Source organism: Cannabis sativa, chromosome 1 (genome assembly GCF_029168945.1).
Source record: "Cannabis sativa cultivar Pink pepper isolate KNU-18-1 chromosome 1, ASM2916894v1, whole genome shotgun sequence".
Taxonomy (NCBI): domain Eukaryota; kingdom Viridiplantae; phylum Streptophyta; class Magnoliopsida; order Rosales; family Cannabaceae; genus Cannabis; species Cannabis sativa.
This window is the reverse complement of record NC_083601.1, coordinates 46,139,647-46,155,401: the sequence shown is the minus strand read 5'-3', so window position 1 is coordinate 46,155,401 and position 15,755 is coordinate 46,139,647. Positions and strand designations below refer to the sequence as shown.

Sequence of the window (15,755 nt, the reverse complement as noted above, 5' to 3'; positions counted from 1 at the left end):
TATATACCAAAATTAGGAATAGAAATAAATTGAAATATCAGTAAAGACTGACATGTGTCCATGTCCTTAATTTGAAGTTTTGACAACTATTGTATCTTCATTTTCAATCTATTATTTCAAATGCTCAACTAACAATTTATGGACATTTCCGACTATTTTGACACTTGGTTTTCTTCAAACTATTTATTTAGTAGATAACTTATTATGTTACGGAAGGGGTTTCAATCATTAATTATAAGGGGTAAGTTAAAATTGACTTCAATTATTAATACAATGTACTAATTAAGGAAGAAAAAAGTATGAAATGTTTTTGGAATGATAAAGTATAATAATTATCGAGTCTCATATAATTTATAATAATTTTTAGAAAATATATTGCAATGCAACACGTCTAGAAGATGTTAGACACTAATAGTGTTCAATAACTCTTTTAAAAACTTATTTTTTAGAGAAATACTAAAATATATTACTTGTGCCTAGTAATTTCTTAAGTGTAATATTGCTATAAGTGCAATTAATTAAGTATCAAGTATTATATAATTTAATATAATAATTTTTATAAAATATATCACTAACCAATCATAAAGTCTCATCTCTAAATAATACTAGATACTACGTTCAAAACAGTACTTATAGGACCATCATATCTTTTCTACACCCCCAAATCTTGATCAAATCACTACATTAATCATTAAAAAAAATCTAAATAAAACATACTTTGTAAAATCCAAAGATTTTATTTTTACTTTTTTTTTCTTTTTAAAAGAAAGAATTTTATTTTTAACTTTATAAATAATTATTCAAAAACATTAAAATTAACTTTTCATTACTATTTTAAGCAATTTTTTTTTTTTTTAAAAAGAAGAAATATATTAATTTAAAATTTGTCTAATTTTTGCAAAACCATTTGACATTTGACCACGGCTAAATCATTTTTACTATGCTTAAATGGATCCTATTTCTTTCTCCTTTTCAGATTCATTAAATTCAGCTGACCCAATCTGAAATGAAAGATTTTTTCTTGCCACCCTCTTCTTCTAGAAGTTCTTTTTTGATTTTGCTTTCCCCTACAAATTATTTATATATATATATATATATAGATTTTATAGTTGTAATTCATTTCATCAAAATCATCCAGAGAAAATAAATCTGGGTTTCTGTTTGCAGCTGAAAAAGTGCGTGCCTTGTAAGACATTGTTATATATATATACACACGTATGTATATGTTTTCGGCTAGTTATAGGTTCAAAGTTGCAAACTTTATATAAAAAGGATTGTGGGTATTGGTGAGTTTTGACATTGATCTCTGTTTTGGGTGAAAATGGAGGGAGCTGATTTATACAGAGCGGGTAATAGCCTGCGAAATAGCATGAGAAGTACGAGTAGTTCGTTATGGAGGAACAATAACATGGAGGTTTTCTCTAAATCTTCAAGGGAAGAAGATGATGAAGATGCTCTCAAATGGGCTGCTCTTGAAAAGCTTCCAACTTATTCTCGTTTGAGAAAAGGCATTCTTACTACCTCTAAAGGAGAATCAAACGAGGTTGATATACATAATCTTGGTTTTAAAGAAAGGAAAGATTTGCTTGAGAGATTGGTCAAAGTTGCAGAAGAAGATAATGAAAGGTTTTTGTTGAAGCTCAGAAATCGTATTGATAGGTACTAATTACATAACAAAACAAATACAAAGTGTCTTTCTTTTTTCATTTTTGACCTTCTTTTTCAAACTTTTTCTATCTATTGAGTTTTGGGTTTTTGTATATGGAAACAATTTCAGGGTTGGACTTGATCTTCCAACTATTGAAGTGAGATTTGAGCAAGTTAATGTGGAAGCAGATGTTCATATTGGAAGCAGAGCTTTACCTTCATTCATTAATTTCACCATTAATATATTTGAGGTAGCTCACACTACACAAATATTGGGCCATCTCATGCTCAATAAATACACTATTTTTTTTTTTTTAATTTACTCACAACATTTCTTTTAACAATTCATTTGTTCAATTATTTAAGGGTCTACTGGGATTTCTGCCTATTTTCAATAGCAAAAAGAAACATCTTAACATCCTTAACGATGTTAGTGGAGTTATAAAGCCAGGAAGGTTAGTAAAGTTATTTTTTGTTTTGTTTATCAATAATTTATATCTTTGGTTTTGGAATCCATAAAACATACATCTAACTAATATTACTTTACTATGAAATGTTTTAGATTGACATTGCTATTGGGTCCTCCAAGTTCTGGCAAGACAACACTTTTATTGACTCTGGCAGGAAAGCTTGCCAAGGATTTAAAGGTGAACAACAAAATAAAAATAAATCATTAGCATTAAAGTTCCCTTTTATTTTTTTATTCTTGTAATTTTATTTAACATGATAACTGATGAAGTGTTATATTTGGTATAGTTTTCTGGGAGGGTGACTTATAATGGACATGAGATGAATGAGTTTGTACCTGTAAGAACAGCTGCCTATATTAGTCAGCATGATGTCCATATTGGAGAAATGACTGTAAGAGAAACTTTGTCTTTCTCTGCAAGATGCCAAGGAGTTGGAACTCGTTTCGGTTAGTTCATCATTTTCTACATTCTGTTTATGAATGTTCATAATAAATTTTCTAATATGTAAATTAATATATGTATTTGCATGCACTTGCAGACATGCTAGCTGAATTGGCTAGAAGAGAGAAAGAAGCAAATATCAAACCTGATGCAGATATTGATGTCTACATGAAGGTGAGAAAATCCACTTCAACCCCATAATTGATATTTTCTTTTGAAAGTTTAAAGCTTGATTTACTTAACTTAGTTTTTTTGTATCTGTACTGTAGGCAGTTGCGACAGAAGGACAAGAGACAAATGTCGTGACAGATTATGTTCTTAAGGTAAAAACCATTAAAAATTCTATACATTGTTTTATATAGTTAGCTTATTCCTGTGAAATTAGTCAAGTAATTAAGATGACATGAATTACAGATTCTTGGTTTGGAAGTATGTGCTGATACAATGGTGGGAGATGAAATGCTAAGGGGTATCTCTGGAGGACAGAGGAAGCGTGTCACAACTGGTATAAACACAGTTGCTTTCTGCATTTTTTTATTACTTATTTTTCAATAATAAACAAACATAACATTAATTTCATCCGTCATGTACAGGGGAGATGCTTGTTGGCCCAGCAGGGGTGTTGTTCATGGATGAGATCTCAACTGGTTTGGACAGTTCAACTACGTACCAGATTGTGAACTCACTGAAGCAATATGTTCACATCTTTAATGGAACTAATGTCATCTCTTTACTACAACCAGCACCCGAGACTTATGATCTTTTTGACGATATCATTCTTCTATCTGATGGCCAGATAGTGTATCAGGGTCCACGTGAAAATGTGCTTGCTTTCTTTGAATCTATGGGTTTCAAATGCCCTGAGAGAAAAGGTGTTGCGGACTTTCTTCAAGAGGTAACTTTACCTCCATAAACATGTATATTTTTTTGGGTAGGGAAACTCTTCAAATATAAATTGTTATGTAGTATGGAATAATCAATTATACATCGCTGAATTATAGGTAACATCAAGGAAAGATCAGGGCCAGTATTGGGCAAGAAGAGATCAACCTTACAGGTATGTCACTGTCAAGGAATTTGCTGAGTCTTTCCAATCATTCCATGTGGGGCAGAAAATAGGGGATCATCTTGCAACTCCATATGACAAAAGCAAAAATCATCCTGCTGCTTTGACAACCAAAAGCTATGGTGTCAAAAAGAAAGAGTTCATAAAAGCTTGCTTCTCAAGAGAATATTTGCTCATGCAGAGAAACTCATTTGTCTACATCTTCAAGCTTGTACAAGTGGGTTTATCATCTATGTTTCCAGTTTTAGTTTTTTTCTACTGTTTATTCAGTTTATGAGCTCATAATTATTGTTTCCCTGCTTCTAGCTTGCGATAATGGCGCTGGTAGCTACAACACTTTTCTTAAGAACAGAGATGAATCGCAATACTGTAGAAGATGGTGGAATTTACCTCGGTGCTTTGTTCTTCACTGTGATAATGGTTATGTTCAATGGTATGTCAGAACTTCCTATGACCATTGCCAAGCTTCCAGTGTTTTACAAGCAAAGGGACCTCCAGTTCTACCCTGCTTGGGCATATGCTCTTCCATCTTGGATTCTGAAGATCCCTATAGCTTTTCTAGAAGTAGCAGTTTGGGTAGCCATTACATATTATTCAATTGGATTAGACCCAAGTGTTGGAAGGTACACAAGAAAAAGAAAAATCAAAGACTGGAATAATTGGGGTTTTCGTGGTTTAATTTTCTTCTGAACACTTGGTTTTTGTGCATTATTTCAGGTTGTTTCGGCAATATCTTGCACTGATATTTGTTAATCAGATGGCCTCAGCATTGTTCCGAGCTACTGCAGCTACGGGTAGGAACATGATCATAGCCAACACATTTGGGTCATTTGTGTTGCTCTTGCTCTTCACACTGGGTGGTTTTGTGTTGTCTAGAGGTACAGTAGATTGAATCTATTTCAATAATGCATTTTGATTGATGGTAATGCTTCTTTTTATTTGTCTGATATGATTCATTATGCCAACAGATGATATCAAGAGCTGGTGGATTTGGGGTTATTGGGTGTCACCTCTAATGTACGGTCAGACTGCAGTTTTAGTTAATGAATTCCTTGGGGAAAAATGGAGACGTGTAAGTTTCTTGTAACTTATTGGTTTGTAAGCTTTATACTTTTGCTTTGTGAAACCATCATCTTATTTGTTTTGTGTTGTACCTATTGCTCTTGATAGGTGTTACCAGGCTCAACCGAATCTCTTGGTGTTGAAGTCTTAAAATCGCGAGGTTTCTTTACTGAAGCGTACTGGTATTGGATTGGTTTGGCGGGGTTGACTGGTTTCATTATTTTGCTAAACCTTTTGTACATGCTGGCTCTTACTTTCCTTAACCGTGAGTATTCTTTTTTGGATTTACTAAAGAAAATCTCCAAAAGGATTTCTGTTAGCAAACTAATCTCATAAAATTCATGTGTGCAGCACTAGAAAATGCAAAAAGTGTTAAATCAGATGATTCTGAGAATGATGTTCAAGATAGTAGAGCCAGGGGTGCCATTGAAATGAACCAAAGAGCAAATAGCTCAAGCCATCACTCTCAGACCGTCGATGAAAGTATCAATGCCAAAAAAGGAATGATCCTTCCATTTGAGCCACATTCTATTTGTTTTGATGATGTAATCTACTCAGTAGACATGCCACAGGTAAGAGTCATAAACAAAGTAATTTTATTAGTGAGTTTAAAAATGGAGTTTGATCTTAAAATAACGAAACTTTTCTCTCTGAACGTGAACCTGCAGGAAATGAAGAGCCAAGGTGTGGTTGAGGATAAATTGGTTCTATTAAAGGGTGTTAGTGGTAGTTTTAGGCCTGGTGTGTTGACAGCACTGATGGGAGTTAGTGGAGCTGGTAAGACCACTTTGATGGATGTGCTTGCCGGTAGAAAAACCGGTGGATATATTGAGGGCGATGTTAGAATTTCTGGCTACCCTAAGAAGCAAGAAACATTTGCAAGAATTTCTGGATATTGTGAGCAAAATGACATCCATTCACCTCATGTTACCATTTACGAGTCATTGCTCTACTCAGCATGGCTTCGTTTACCAGCAGAAGTTGATTCTGAAAAGAGAAGGGTAATTTCCTTAAATAGCTTATCTTATAATTTGATGAACATGAATGTGTCACCTTTTGGTTCAATTCAATTTTTTTTAGTTATTAAATAATGAACAAGAACTTGAGTTGACAAACTTTTATGCTATTGGACAGATGTTTATTGAGGAAGTGATGGAGCTTGTGGAACTTACTTCACTGAGACAAGCACTAGTTGGATTGCCTGGAGTGAATGGTCTCTCAACTGAGCAACGAAAAAGGTTGACTATCGCGGTTGAGTTGGTGGCAAATCCTTCTATAATATTCATGGATGAACCAACATCAGGGCTGGATGCCAGAGCTGCTGCAATTGTTATGAGAACAGTTAGGAACACAGTGGATACTGGCAGAACTGTTGTGTGCACAATTCATCAACCAAGTATTGACATCTTTGAAGCCTTTGATGAGGTAATTTTTTAAACAAGGATTCCCAATGATGTCAGAGTTCATCTTGAATCTTTTCCTTTTTGCATAACTAAATGAAACATATTTTGTTGTACTTGTAGCTATTCCTTATGAAAAGAGGAGGAGAAGAGATATACGTGGGGCCATTAGGTCGACATTCTTGCCATCTGATCAACTATTTTGAGGTACAACTAGACCAGATTCTTGTGTTATTTCAACTTAAATTTGCTTTGAGTCTTTTACAAGGTAATGCATCTCTTTTTCTTCATTGCTAATTTGATACATATGTGGTGTTTATCAAGGCTATTGAAGGTGTCAGCAAAATCAGAGATGGTTATAATCCTGCAACTTGGATGTTGGAGGTTTCGAGTTCGGCCCAAGAAATATCTTTGGGAGTTGATTTTACTAAAGTTTACAAGGGTTCTGAATTATACAGGTTGGTTAGATTATTCAGACCTTTTATTGTACTTCTATACAGTATTAAGGAGAGAAATACTAAACTATTTTTTTGAATCAACAGGAGAAACAAACAACTTATTAAAGAGCTAAGCACCCCTGCTCCTGGTTCTAAGGATCTTTACTTCCCTACTCAATACTCTCGCTCATTTGTCACTCAGTGTATGGCTTGCTTATGGAAACAACGGCTGTCGTACTGGAGAAACCCGCCTTATACTGCCGTGAGATTTATTTTCACCACTTTCATAGCCTTGACATTTGGGACAATGTTCTGGGACTTAGGATCTAAGAGGTAAGTTATACAATCCCCATTGAACTCTATATATAATCCTTTACTTTCCTTTGCCTTCCTCATCTGATATGAACTTTTAACAAAATTGCAGGTCAAAACAACAAGATCTCATCAATGCAATGGGATCAATGTATGCTGCAGTCTTCTTCATCGGGGTCCAAAACGCTTCATCTGTACAGCCGGTAGTTTCCATAGAAAGAACAGTCTTTTACAGAGAAAAAGCTGCAGGAATGTATTCTGCTTTTCCCTACACATTTGGACAGGTAAACATTTACTATTCTCAAATCAAACACTATTTATTTGTATACAAACCTAGATAAATATATGTATGTATTTGACATCATGTATTTGGAAAACGCAGGCGGTGGTTGAGATTCCATACATTTTGTGTCAAGCTTTGGTTTATTGCCTCATAGTATACTCGATGATTAACTTCGAATGGACTGCTGCAAAATTCTTTTGGTATCTGTTTTATACATTCTTTGCTATGCTCTACTTCACTTTCTATGGTATGATGACTGTGGCAATCACTCCAAACCATCACATTGCTTCCATTGTTTCCTCTGCCTTCTACGGAGTATGGAACCTCTTCTCTGGATTCGTCGTCCCTCGCACTGTAAGTTTTACTCAACTCGACAACTATAGTAATAGTTTTTCCTTAATGTCTAAAGTTAGTAATGTTTTGTTTGTTTGTTCCCGAAAACAACAGAGGATGCCAATATGGTGGAGATGGTATTACTATGCTTGCCCGGTTGCATGGACTTTGTATGGATTGGTGGCCTCACAATATGGAGATGTTACCGAAGTTCTTAACCAGGAAACAGGCGAGACGGTACAACAGTTTCTGAGACGATTTTACGGGTTCAAACATGATTACTTGGGAGTCGTTGCAGTTGTCAATGTTGCATTTGCATTGTTCTTCGGAATCATCTTTGCCTTTGCTGTTAAGGCCCTCAATTTCCAAAAGCGATAGACAATTAATTAATTTGTTCTGGTTTTGTCTGTATATTTGTTTTAGCTCTTGGTTTTTTTTTTTTTTTAACAGTATATTTTATTAATATTACTATTTTTTTTTTGTGCAATAGCAAAGCTGTAACATGTAATTTATTATTATCTCTTTGGTAAGTAAGAATTTGTAATATGATACTTCCAACTGTTTGTTTCAATTGTAACAAAGTAAAGTGTCATATTGTAATAAAAATAGGACAAATATAAATTCATATTTTCTATGTGAAAACTTTTAATGCATGATCTTATCAAGAAAAAATAAAATCAAAATCAAATGCAGAAAAGGTAGAATTTAAGGGAGTTTTATTGTGAACTTTTTTTGAAATTTTTTAGCTATAAAAAATATAATCTTGGCCAGAAAAAGAAAAGCTATAATCCATAATTATGTAAGGATTATGTTAACAAAAAAAGAAAGCAGGTACGAATGGATGAATTAAGAAACAGAGAGCCTTATCAGACAAAATCATAATATCTTCAGAGGGCCTGATGATCCATTCTCCATAACCAAAATAACAAATATGAATAAATTGGGTGAGATGAGATCTTCTTGCTCCACAAATCCTTTTAGAAAAAATAAAAATAAATAAATAATGAAGCAAGATCATGCAGGATCCATTTTATTAGTTTTTACTAATCTTGAAAAGATTAATATTTTGATGATAAAATTTACAAATGGACCTTTCTTTTCTTGCAAGGCCTATAACAAAACAAACTCTGATTCTTCCTTAATTTGGAAAAAATAAACATAAAAAATCTCCTAATCTTATCAATTATCAGGTATAGAACTGGAATAAATCATGAGATCTTAATCTCATAAAATCCTCCTATGTATATTCTCTAAATTAATAATGACACTAATTGAGAATTTTTTTTAATATGATAACATAACTGATTTTCTTCAAACACTATATATTTTGAAGAATACATAACACTAAGAGGTATAGAGAAAATAATGGAGATGAGTATTAGGAGTTCTAGTAGTAGAAATTCCTCATGGAGAAACAATAGCAATAGGGTCTTTGAAAGGTTACCTTCTTTCTCAAGAAGAGAAGAAGAAGAAGATGATCTTCAATGGTTTGCACTTGAAAAGCTTCCAACATATAATCGTTTGAGAAAAGGTTTACTTATAACAACATCTACAGGAGAAGCTGCCACTCATGAGATTATTGATATTCATAATCTTGGACTCAATCAAAGGAAGAGTTTGATTGAGAGGTTGGTTACCATTGCTGATGAGGGTAATCAAAAGTTTTTGCTCAAACTCAAGAATCGAATTGATAGGTAATAATACTAATAATAATAATAGATAATATTTATGAAATTTTTATGTATGTTTGGATTTTTATGTTAAAATAACAATTTCAGAGTTGGAATAAAACTACCCACAATTGAAGTTCGATTTGAGCATCTTAATGTTGAGACAGATGCTTATGTAGGAAGCAGAGCTTTGCCAACCTTCTTCAACGCATACATTAATATATTTGAGGTAACTTTTTCCATCTTTTTATAAAAATATTGAATTTTTGAGCTGTGCATTTACTCCCATCTTTTTTTTTATGATGGAATATTATTAACACAATATTCAAATTCATTGATTCTTGCAGCGTTTATTGACTCATTTACATATTCTTTCAAGTAGAAAGAAACATTTGAAAATCCTTGATGATGTTAGTGGAATCATAAAGCCAGGCAGGTGAGTAAAATGGTCACCTCTGATTTTTCACTTAACCAGAACATTCATTTCTCTAAGTATATTACTCACCATTGGAAACTTTTCAGAATGACATTGTTGTTAGGTCCTCCAAGTTCTGGGAAAACCACTTTATTATTGGCTTTGGCAGGAAAGCTTGACCAGAATTTGAAGGTGAAAGAAAAAAAGCCATGACATTATTCACCACTTAGCTTTAAATAATTTCCTTTATAAAATGAAAACAAAACTTAAAAACCATTTCTTTGCATCAGTTTTCTGGAAGGGTGACTTATAATGGGCATGACATGGACGAGTTCATACCGCGAAGAACTGCTGCCTACATCAGCCAATACGATGAACATATTGGAGAAATGACTGTGAGAGAAACCTTGGCCTTCTCTGCAAGATGTCAAGGTGTTGGATCACGTTATGGTTAGTTCATTTCCTCAATCAATTTTCACCCAATAAAGAATAACTCCCATTTGATTTCTAAAGAATATCAATGATTTTGTAAAATCTGTAGACATGTTATCTGAGCTATCAAGAAGAGAAGAAGAAGCTAATATCAAGCCTGATCTAGACCTTGATGTTTACATGAAGGTAACAATAATATTTTCAATATAAACAAGTAACAATTCACATGTTATTTTTTACATAATTATGCTAAGGCTATTCTTTAACATAATGTCATAGGCTACAGCAATAGAAGGTCAAGAGACGAATGTAGTGACAGATTATATTTTAAGAGTAAGAATCATTAAGCTTTTTTTTTTTCATCTTTAATGTTGTTAATAAGTTTTTATTGAAGTTGTTAATACATTATCAGATTTTGGGGTTGGAAGTTTGTGCTGATACAATGGTGGGAGATGGAATGTTAAGGGGTATATCAGGTGGACAAAGAAAACGTGTAACCACTGGTATAGAAACTCAACTATACTTCTATACATTTTGACAAAGTTAACAAGTGAAATACCTAATTATGGTTGAAAACTATACAGGTGAGATGCTTGTTGGACCGGCAAATGCTCTGTTCATGGATGAGATATCTTCTGGTTTGGATAGCTCAACCACATACCAAATAGTGAACTCTCTCAAACAAAATGTTCACATTTTGAATGGAACAACTGTCATCTCTCTACTCCAGCCTGCACCAGAGACATTCGAACTTTTCGACGATGTCATTCTTTTATCTGATGGCAAAATCGTGTACCAAGGTCCGCGTCAACAAGTGCTTGAATTTTTTGAATTTATGGGGTTCAAGTGTCCTGAGAGGAAAGGTGTTGCTGACTTTCTCCAAGAGGTAGTCTCTTTCAGTACAAATTTCTATATGTTAATATGATATTGAATCTTACATGTTATGCAATTAAATCTTTAGGTGACATCAAAGAAAGATCAAGAGAAGTATTGGGTACGAGATAATGAGGCTTACAGATTCATTACTGTCAAGGAATTTGCTGACGCATATCGATCCTTCAAAGTGGGACTAAAACTTGAAGATGAGCTTGCAACTCCCTTTGACAAGAGAAAGAATCACAAAGCTGCTTTGACAACTAAAATATATGGTGTGAAAAAGATAGAGCTACTCAAAGCTTGCTTCTCAAGAGAATTATTGCTTATGAAAAGAAATTCTTTTGTCTACATCTTCAAGCTAGCTCAGGTGAGCAAAATTAGGCTAAGTTTCCCATATGGTTTCGTAAACTATATATGTTCTTAATCTGGTTTTTCTATACTTTTTTAGCTTGCAATATCGGCACTGATTGCAACCACAGTCTTCTTTCGAACTAAGATGTCTCATAATTCAGTAGAAGATGGTGGAATTTACATTGGTGCATTGTTCTTCTCTGTGGGTGCAACTATGTTCAATGGAATGTCAGAGATCTCTATGACTATAGCTAAGCTTCCAGTCTTTTACAAGCAAAGGAACTTTCTGTTTTTTCCATCATGGGCATATGCTCTTCCAACATGGATTCTCAAGATACCTATATCGTTTCTAGAAGTCGCGGTTTGGATGTTAATAACATATTATCCCATTGGTTTTGATCCAAACATAGGAAGGTAATAAACAAGTAGAAAGAAAATGTCTAAATTCAATCATTTTCTTATTCCTTTTCATCATGTTTAATATTTTTCAAATTAAACATGTTGCAGGTTCTTGAAACAATATCTTTTGTTAGTAGCTGTTAGTCAGATGGCCTCCGGCATGTGTCGGTTTGTAGGAGGTATAACTAGAGACATGATCACCGGTGGCACGGTCAGTTCGCTTATGTTCCTCATGCTTTTTGGATTAGGTGGATTTGTGCTGTCAAGAGGTACTTTGACATCAAATACTGAAAAATATTTTTACTAAAACGAGGTCAAGTTAATAAAGTAATCCTTTTATGTTTCACTTGCTTATGTTTCACTTGCTTATTTTCACAGATGATATTAAGAAATGGTGGATTTGGGGGTACTGGATTTCACCTATGATGTATGGTCAGAATGCATTGGTGGTTAATGAGTTTCTTGGGAGAAGTTGGAGCCATGTAATTATCTTAAACAATTCTAAGTTAGCTTTTTTTAAAACAAATTAGACTGATTTTCGGATTTTACTTTCTCATGATGAACTCAGGCTAAACCCAATTCAACAGAACCACTGGGAATTGCAGTTCTCAAGTCTCGAGCTTTCTTTGTTCATGCATATTGGTATTGGCTTGGTTTAGGAGCACTGATCGCTTTCGTCTTAGTTTTCAACATTTTTTACAGTTTAGCTCTTACTTACCTTGACTGTGAGTATCAGTATCTATAGCTCATAAACTCTAAAAACTTCATAACAGTAATACATATAGACATATTAATAAACATGAGTATGCAGCCATCGGAAGGCCGCAAGCTGTTAAGTGGGAAGATAGTGAGATCAACGATGATAATGACTCATCAAGCCACAAAACTCAGAAAGGTAAAATCAATTACGTTTGTGTATTTCCTTGTGATCCAGTCTAATCTAATTCAAATGCAGAGAGAAGAGAGGATGTTAGGAGCAGAGCTTCTGAGCAGAGAAGAGGAATGATTCTTCCTTTTGAACCACATTCCATTTCATTTGATAATGTCACATACTCTGTCGACATGCCAGAGGTGGTTACACACAAGTACTAGTATATTAAAGTTGTATTGATCAAAAAATTATGTTGCCTGATGATTCGTGTTTGTACTGATGCCACAGGAAATGAAAAATCACGGTGTCTTAGACGATAAGCTGGTTCTCCTGAATGGCATAAGTGGTTGTTTTAGGCCCGGTGTTTTGACAGCATTAATGGGAGTTAGTGGTGCTGGTAAAACCACTTTGATGGATGTTCTGGCTGGAAGGAAAACTGGTGGATATGTTGAAGGGGATATCAGAATCTCCGGTTACCCTAAGAATCAGGAAACATTTACCCGAATATCAGGATATTGCGAGCAAAACGATATTCACTCGCCACATGTTACTGTCTATGAGTCCTTGCTCTACTCTGCATGGCTTCGTTTACCATCAAATGTTGATTCAGAAACCAGAAAGGTTGGTACTGGAATAGATGGTTTTAAATTTGTTTTCACACATTAATTAACACAATTTTTAACTGTAGTCAAGATAAAGGCCAATTGATCTAGCCATAATCGTAAATATGCTATATAAAAATTGACAAAGATAAGTTCACTAAAATCGAAATTTTATTGATTTCAATCACTCTATTTATTTCGTAGCAGTTTGTACATATAGTTTCAATTAATAATTTCTATATGTTTATTAATCAGTTTGTACCTTATAACTATTGATAATAACAGTTGTTTATTGAGGAAGTGATGGAGCTTGTGGAACTCTCTCCACTAAGACAAGCACTAGTTGGATTGCCTGGAGTCAATGGTCTCTCCACCGAGCAGCGAAAAAGATTGACCATTGCAGTTGAGCTAGTCGCAAACCCCTCTATAGTATTCATGGATGAGCCAACTTCCGGATTAGATGCTAGAGCTGCTGCAATTGTCATGAGAACAGTTAGGAACACAGTTGATACAGGCAGAACAGTTGTGTGCACAATTCATCAGCCAAGCATTGACATATTTGACGCTTTCGACGAGGTAAATAACATTTTACATTCTATAAACATGGTTTGTGTGTTATATGATGATTAAAAGTTTAAAACAAGTGGTTGCAGTTGCTACTTTTGAAGAGAGGAGGAGAAGAAATATATGTTGGGCCATTAGGTCGACATTCTTGCCATTTAATCAATTACTTTGAGGTAAGATGAAATCGCCAAAAACAACAAAAATTAATTTTTTTAGTGTTTATCCGCTTAATTGAAAGAACATTTCACGTTACCAAGGGAATCAATGGTGTTAGTAGCATAAAAGCTGGCTCCAACCCAGCAACATGGATGTTAGAAGTCACCACTTCAGCACAAGAAATGGCTTTAGGGGTTGATTTTGCTGAAATATACAAGAACTCAGAACTATACAGGTTGGCAGTCTCACCTGATTATAAATGATTACACTAACATGGATTGGATGGTTAATAAATTAACAAATACCGTTTATACTAATTACCATGTGATGATGATGATTATAACAGGAGAAACAAAGAAGCCATCAAAGGATTTAGCATACCTTCTCCTGGGTCAGCAGAACTCCATTTCCCTTCTAAATATTCCCAGCCATTTCTCACCCAATGCATGGCTTGTTTATGGAAGCAGCATAAGTCTTACTGGCGAAACCCACCATACACCGCCGTTAGGTTGCTCTTCAGCACTATCGGAGCCTTAATGTTTGGGACAATGTTCTGGGATCTGGGATCAAAAAGGTGACTTGTAAAACTTGCAATTGCAACAAAATTTCAAAAACATTTTATCCCATCTCAACTCTCATAGTTTTCTCTACATTCTCTGTTCATCGTTTTATTTAACAATGCAGGAAACGGCAACAAACCTTAATGAATGCAATTGGGTCCATGTACGCAGCTCTTCCCTTCGCTGGTTCCCAAAATGCAAGCTCTGTACAACCAGTAGTTTCAATAGAAAGAACAGTTTTTTACAGAGAAAGAGCTGCAGGGATGTATTCACCTTTTCCCTATACATTAGCTCAGGTAATTAATTAACAATATAAAACTTGATTAAGAGATTAAAAACACTTCTTGATTCATTATTCAATAATTGAAATTCAATTTCCATGACAATTATCTGAAATTCATAGCTAATTTTCTCTAAATTTGTGCAGGTGATTATTGAAATCCCATACAATTTCGTCCAAGCAACACTTTATACCATCATAGTATATACAATGATAGGATTCGAACTAAATCTAGTTAAATTCATATGGAACCTGTTCTTTACATTCTTCACATTGTCGTACTACACCTACTACGGCATGATGACGGTGGCAGCAACTCCGAATTACCACATTGCTTCAGTCGTTTCATCCGCATTTTACGGAATCTGGAACTTGTTTTCAGGATTCGTGATCCCAAGAACCGTAAGAGTCTGAGAAAACCTAACTACACAAATTTTATACTAATTAATCACGGCTGTTGACATTGAATTTTTGAACAGAGGATTCCGATATGGTGGAGATGGTACTACTGGGGGTGTCCGATAGCGTGGAGCTTGTACGGATTGGTGGTATCGCAGTATGGTGATGTAAAGGAAGAAATGGACAATGGTGAGAGTGTAGAAGAATTTGTGAGACGTTACTATGGGTATGATCGAGAATTTCTTCCTGTGGTTGCTATCGTCAATGTGGCTTTCACTGTCACCTTCGCCTTCATCTTTGCACTTTCCCTTAAGGCATTCAATTTTGAGAGGAGATAATTAACTCATTATTACTCATTATTATTATTCTATTTTATGGTAAAAAGTGAAAAATAAAATGATTAATATAAATTATTTTTGACAATATTTTTGTAAGATATATATTGGAATAATTACATATGCTTTATTTTTTGTAAAATATTTAAATTTTAACGTTCAAACAATATTTTTTTATATTTTTACGATTTTCCAAAAAATAACACGAAAACAACATAAAAGTAACATGAAAATAACATCAAAATAATAACAAAAAAACAATAAAAAATAACATACATATAACAAAAAATTAACAACAAATGAATAAAATTTCAACATAAAAGACCGTATTTTATGTAAATAAAATCAAAAAAATCGTAAAAATATTTAAAATTCCGTAAAACCGTATTTTTGT

The 15,755-nt window shown here is 34.1% G+C and overlaps 1 protein-coding gene, 1 long non-coding RNA gene and 1 pseudogene across 2 annotated transcripts; 2 read left to right on the top strand and 1 right to left on the bottom strand.

The window, feature by feature from the left end:
* Positions 1 to 979: 979 nt before the first annotated feature.
* Positions 980 to 8,085, top strand: LOC115705241 (pleiotropic drug resistance protein 1). The gene is made up of 23 exons (XM_030632521.2): positions 980 to 1,659; positions 1,778 to 1,898; positions 2,014 to 2,102; positions 2,210 to 2,294; positions 2,404 to 2,563; positions 2,656 to 2,732; positions 2,828 to 2,881; positions 2,973 to 3,063; positions 3,152 to 3,453; positions 3,560 to 3,841; positions 3,931 to 4,247; positions 4,342 to 4,502; positions 4,593 to 4,696; positions 4,795 to 4,951; positions 5,038 to 5,258; positions 5,355 to 5,687; positions 5,821 to 6,111; positions 6,210 to 6,293; positions 6,411 to 6,544; positions 6,629 to 6,856; positions 6,948 to 7,119; positions 7,218 to 7,472; positions 7,566 to 8,085. Exons 1-23 carry the CDS (start codon positions 1,322 to 1,324, stop codon positions 7,827 to 7,829), a joined length of 4,320 nt encoding a protein of 1,439 aa, XP_030488381.1. The 5' UTR covers positions 980 to 1,321; the 3' UTR covers positions 7,830 to 8,085.
* Positions 7,882 to 8,970, bottom strand: LOC133039020 (uncharacterized). Its single transcript, XR_009688567.1, has 2 exons — positions 8,896 to 8,970; positions 7,882 to 8,425 (listed from the first exon to the last, which is right to left on the bottom strand). It is a non-coding gene; the product is annotated as an uncharacterized LOC133039020 (long non-coding RNA).
* On the top strand, positions 8,419 to 15,364 carry LOC115705240 (pleiotropic drug resistance protein 1-like; annotated as a pseudogene).
* Positions 15,365 to 15,755: the final 391 nt, after the last annotated feature.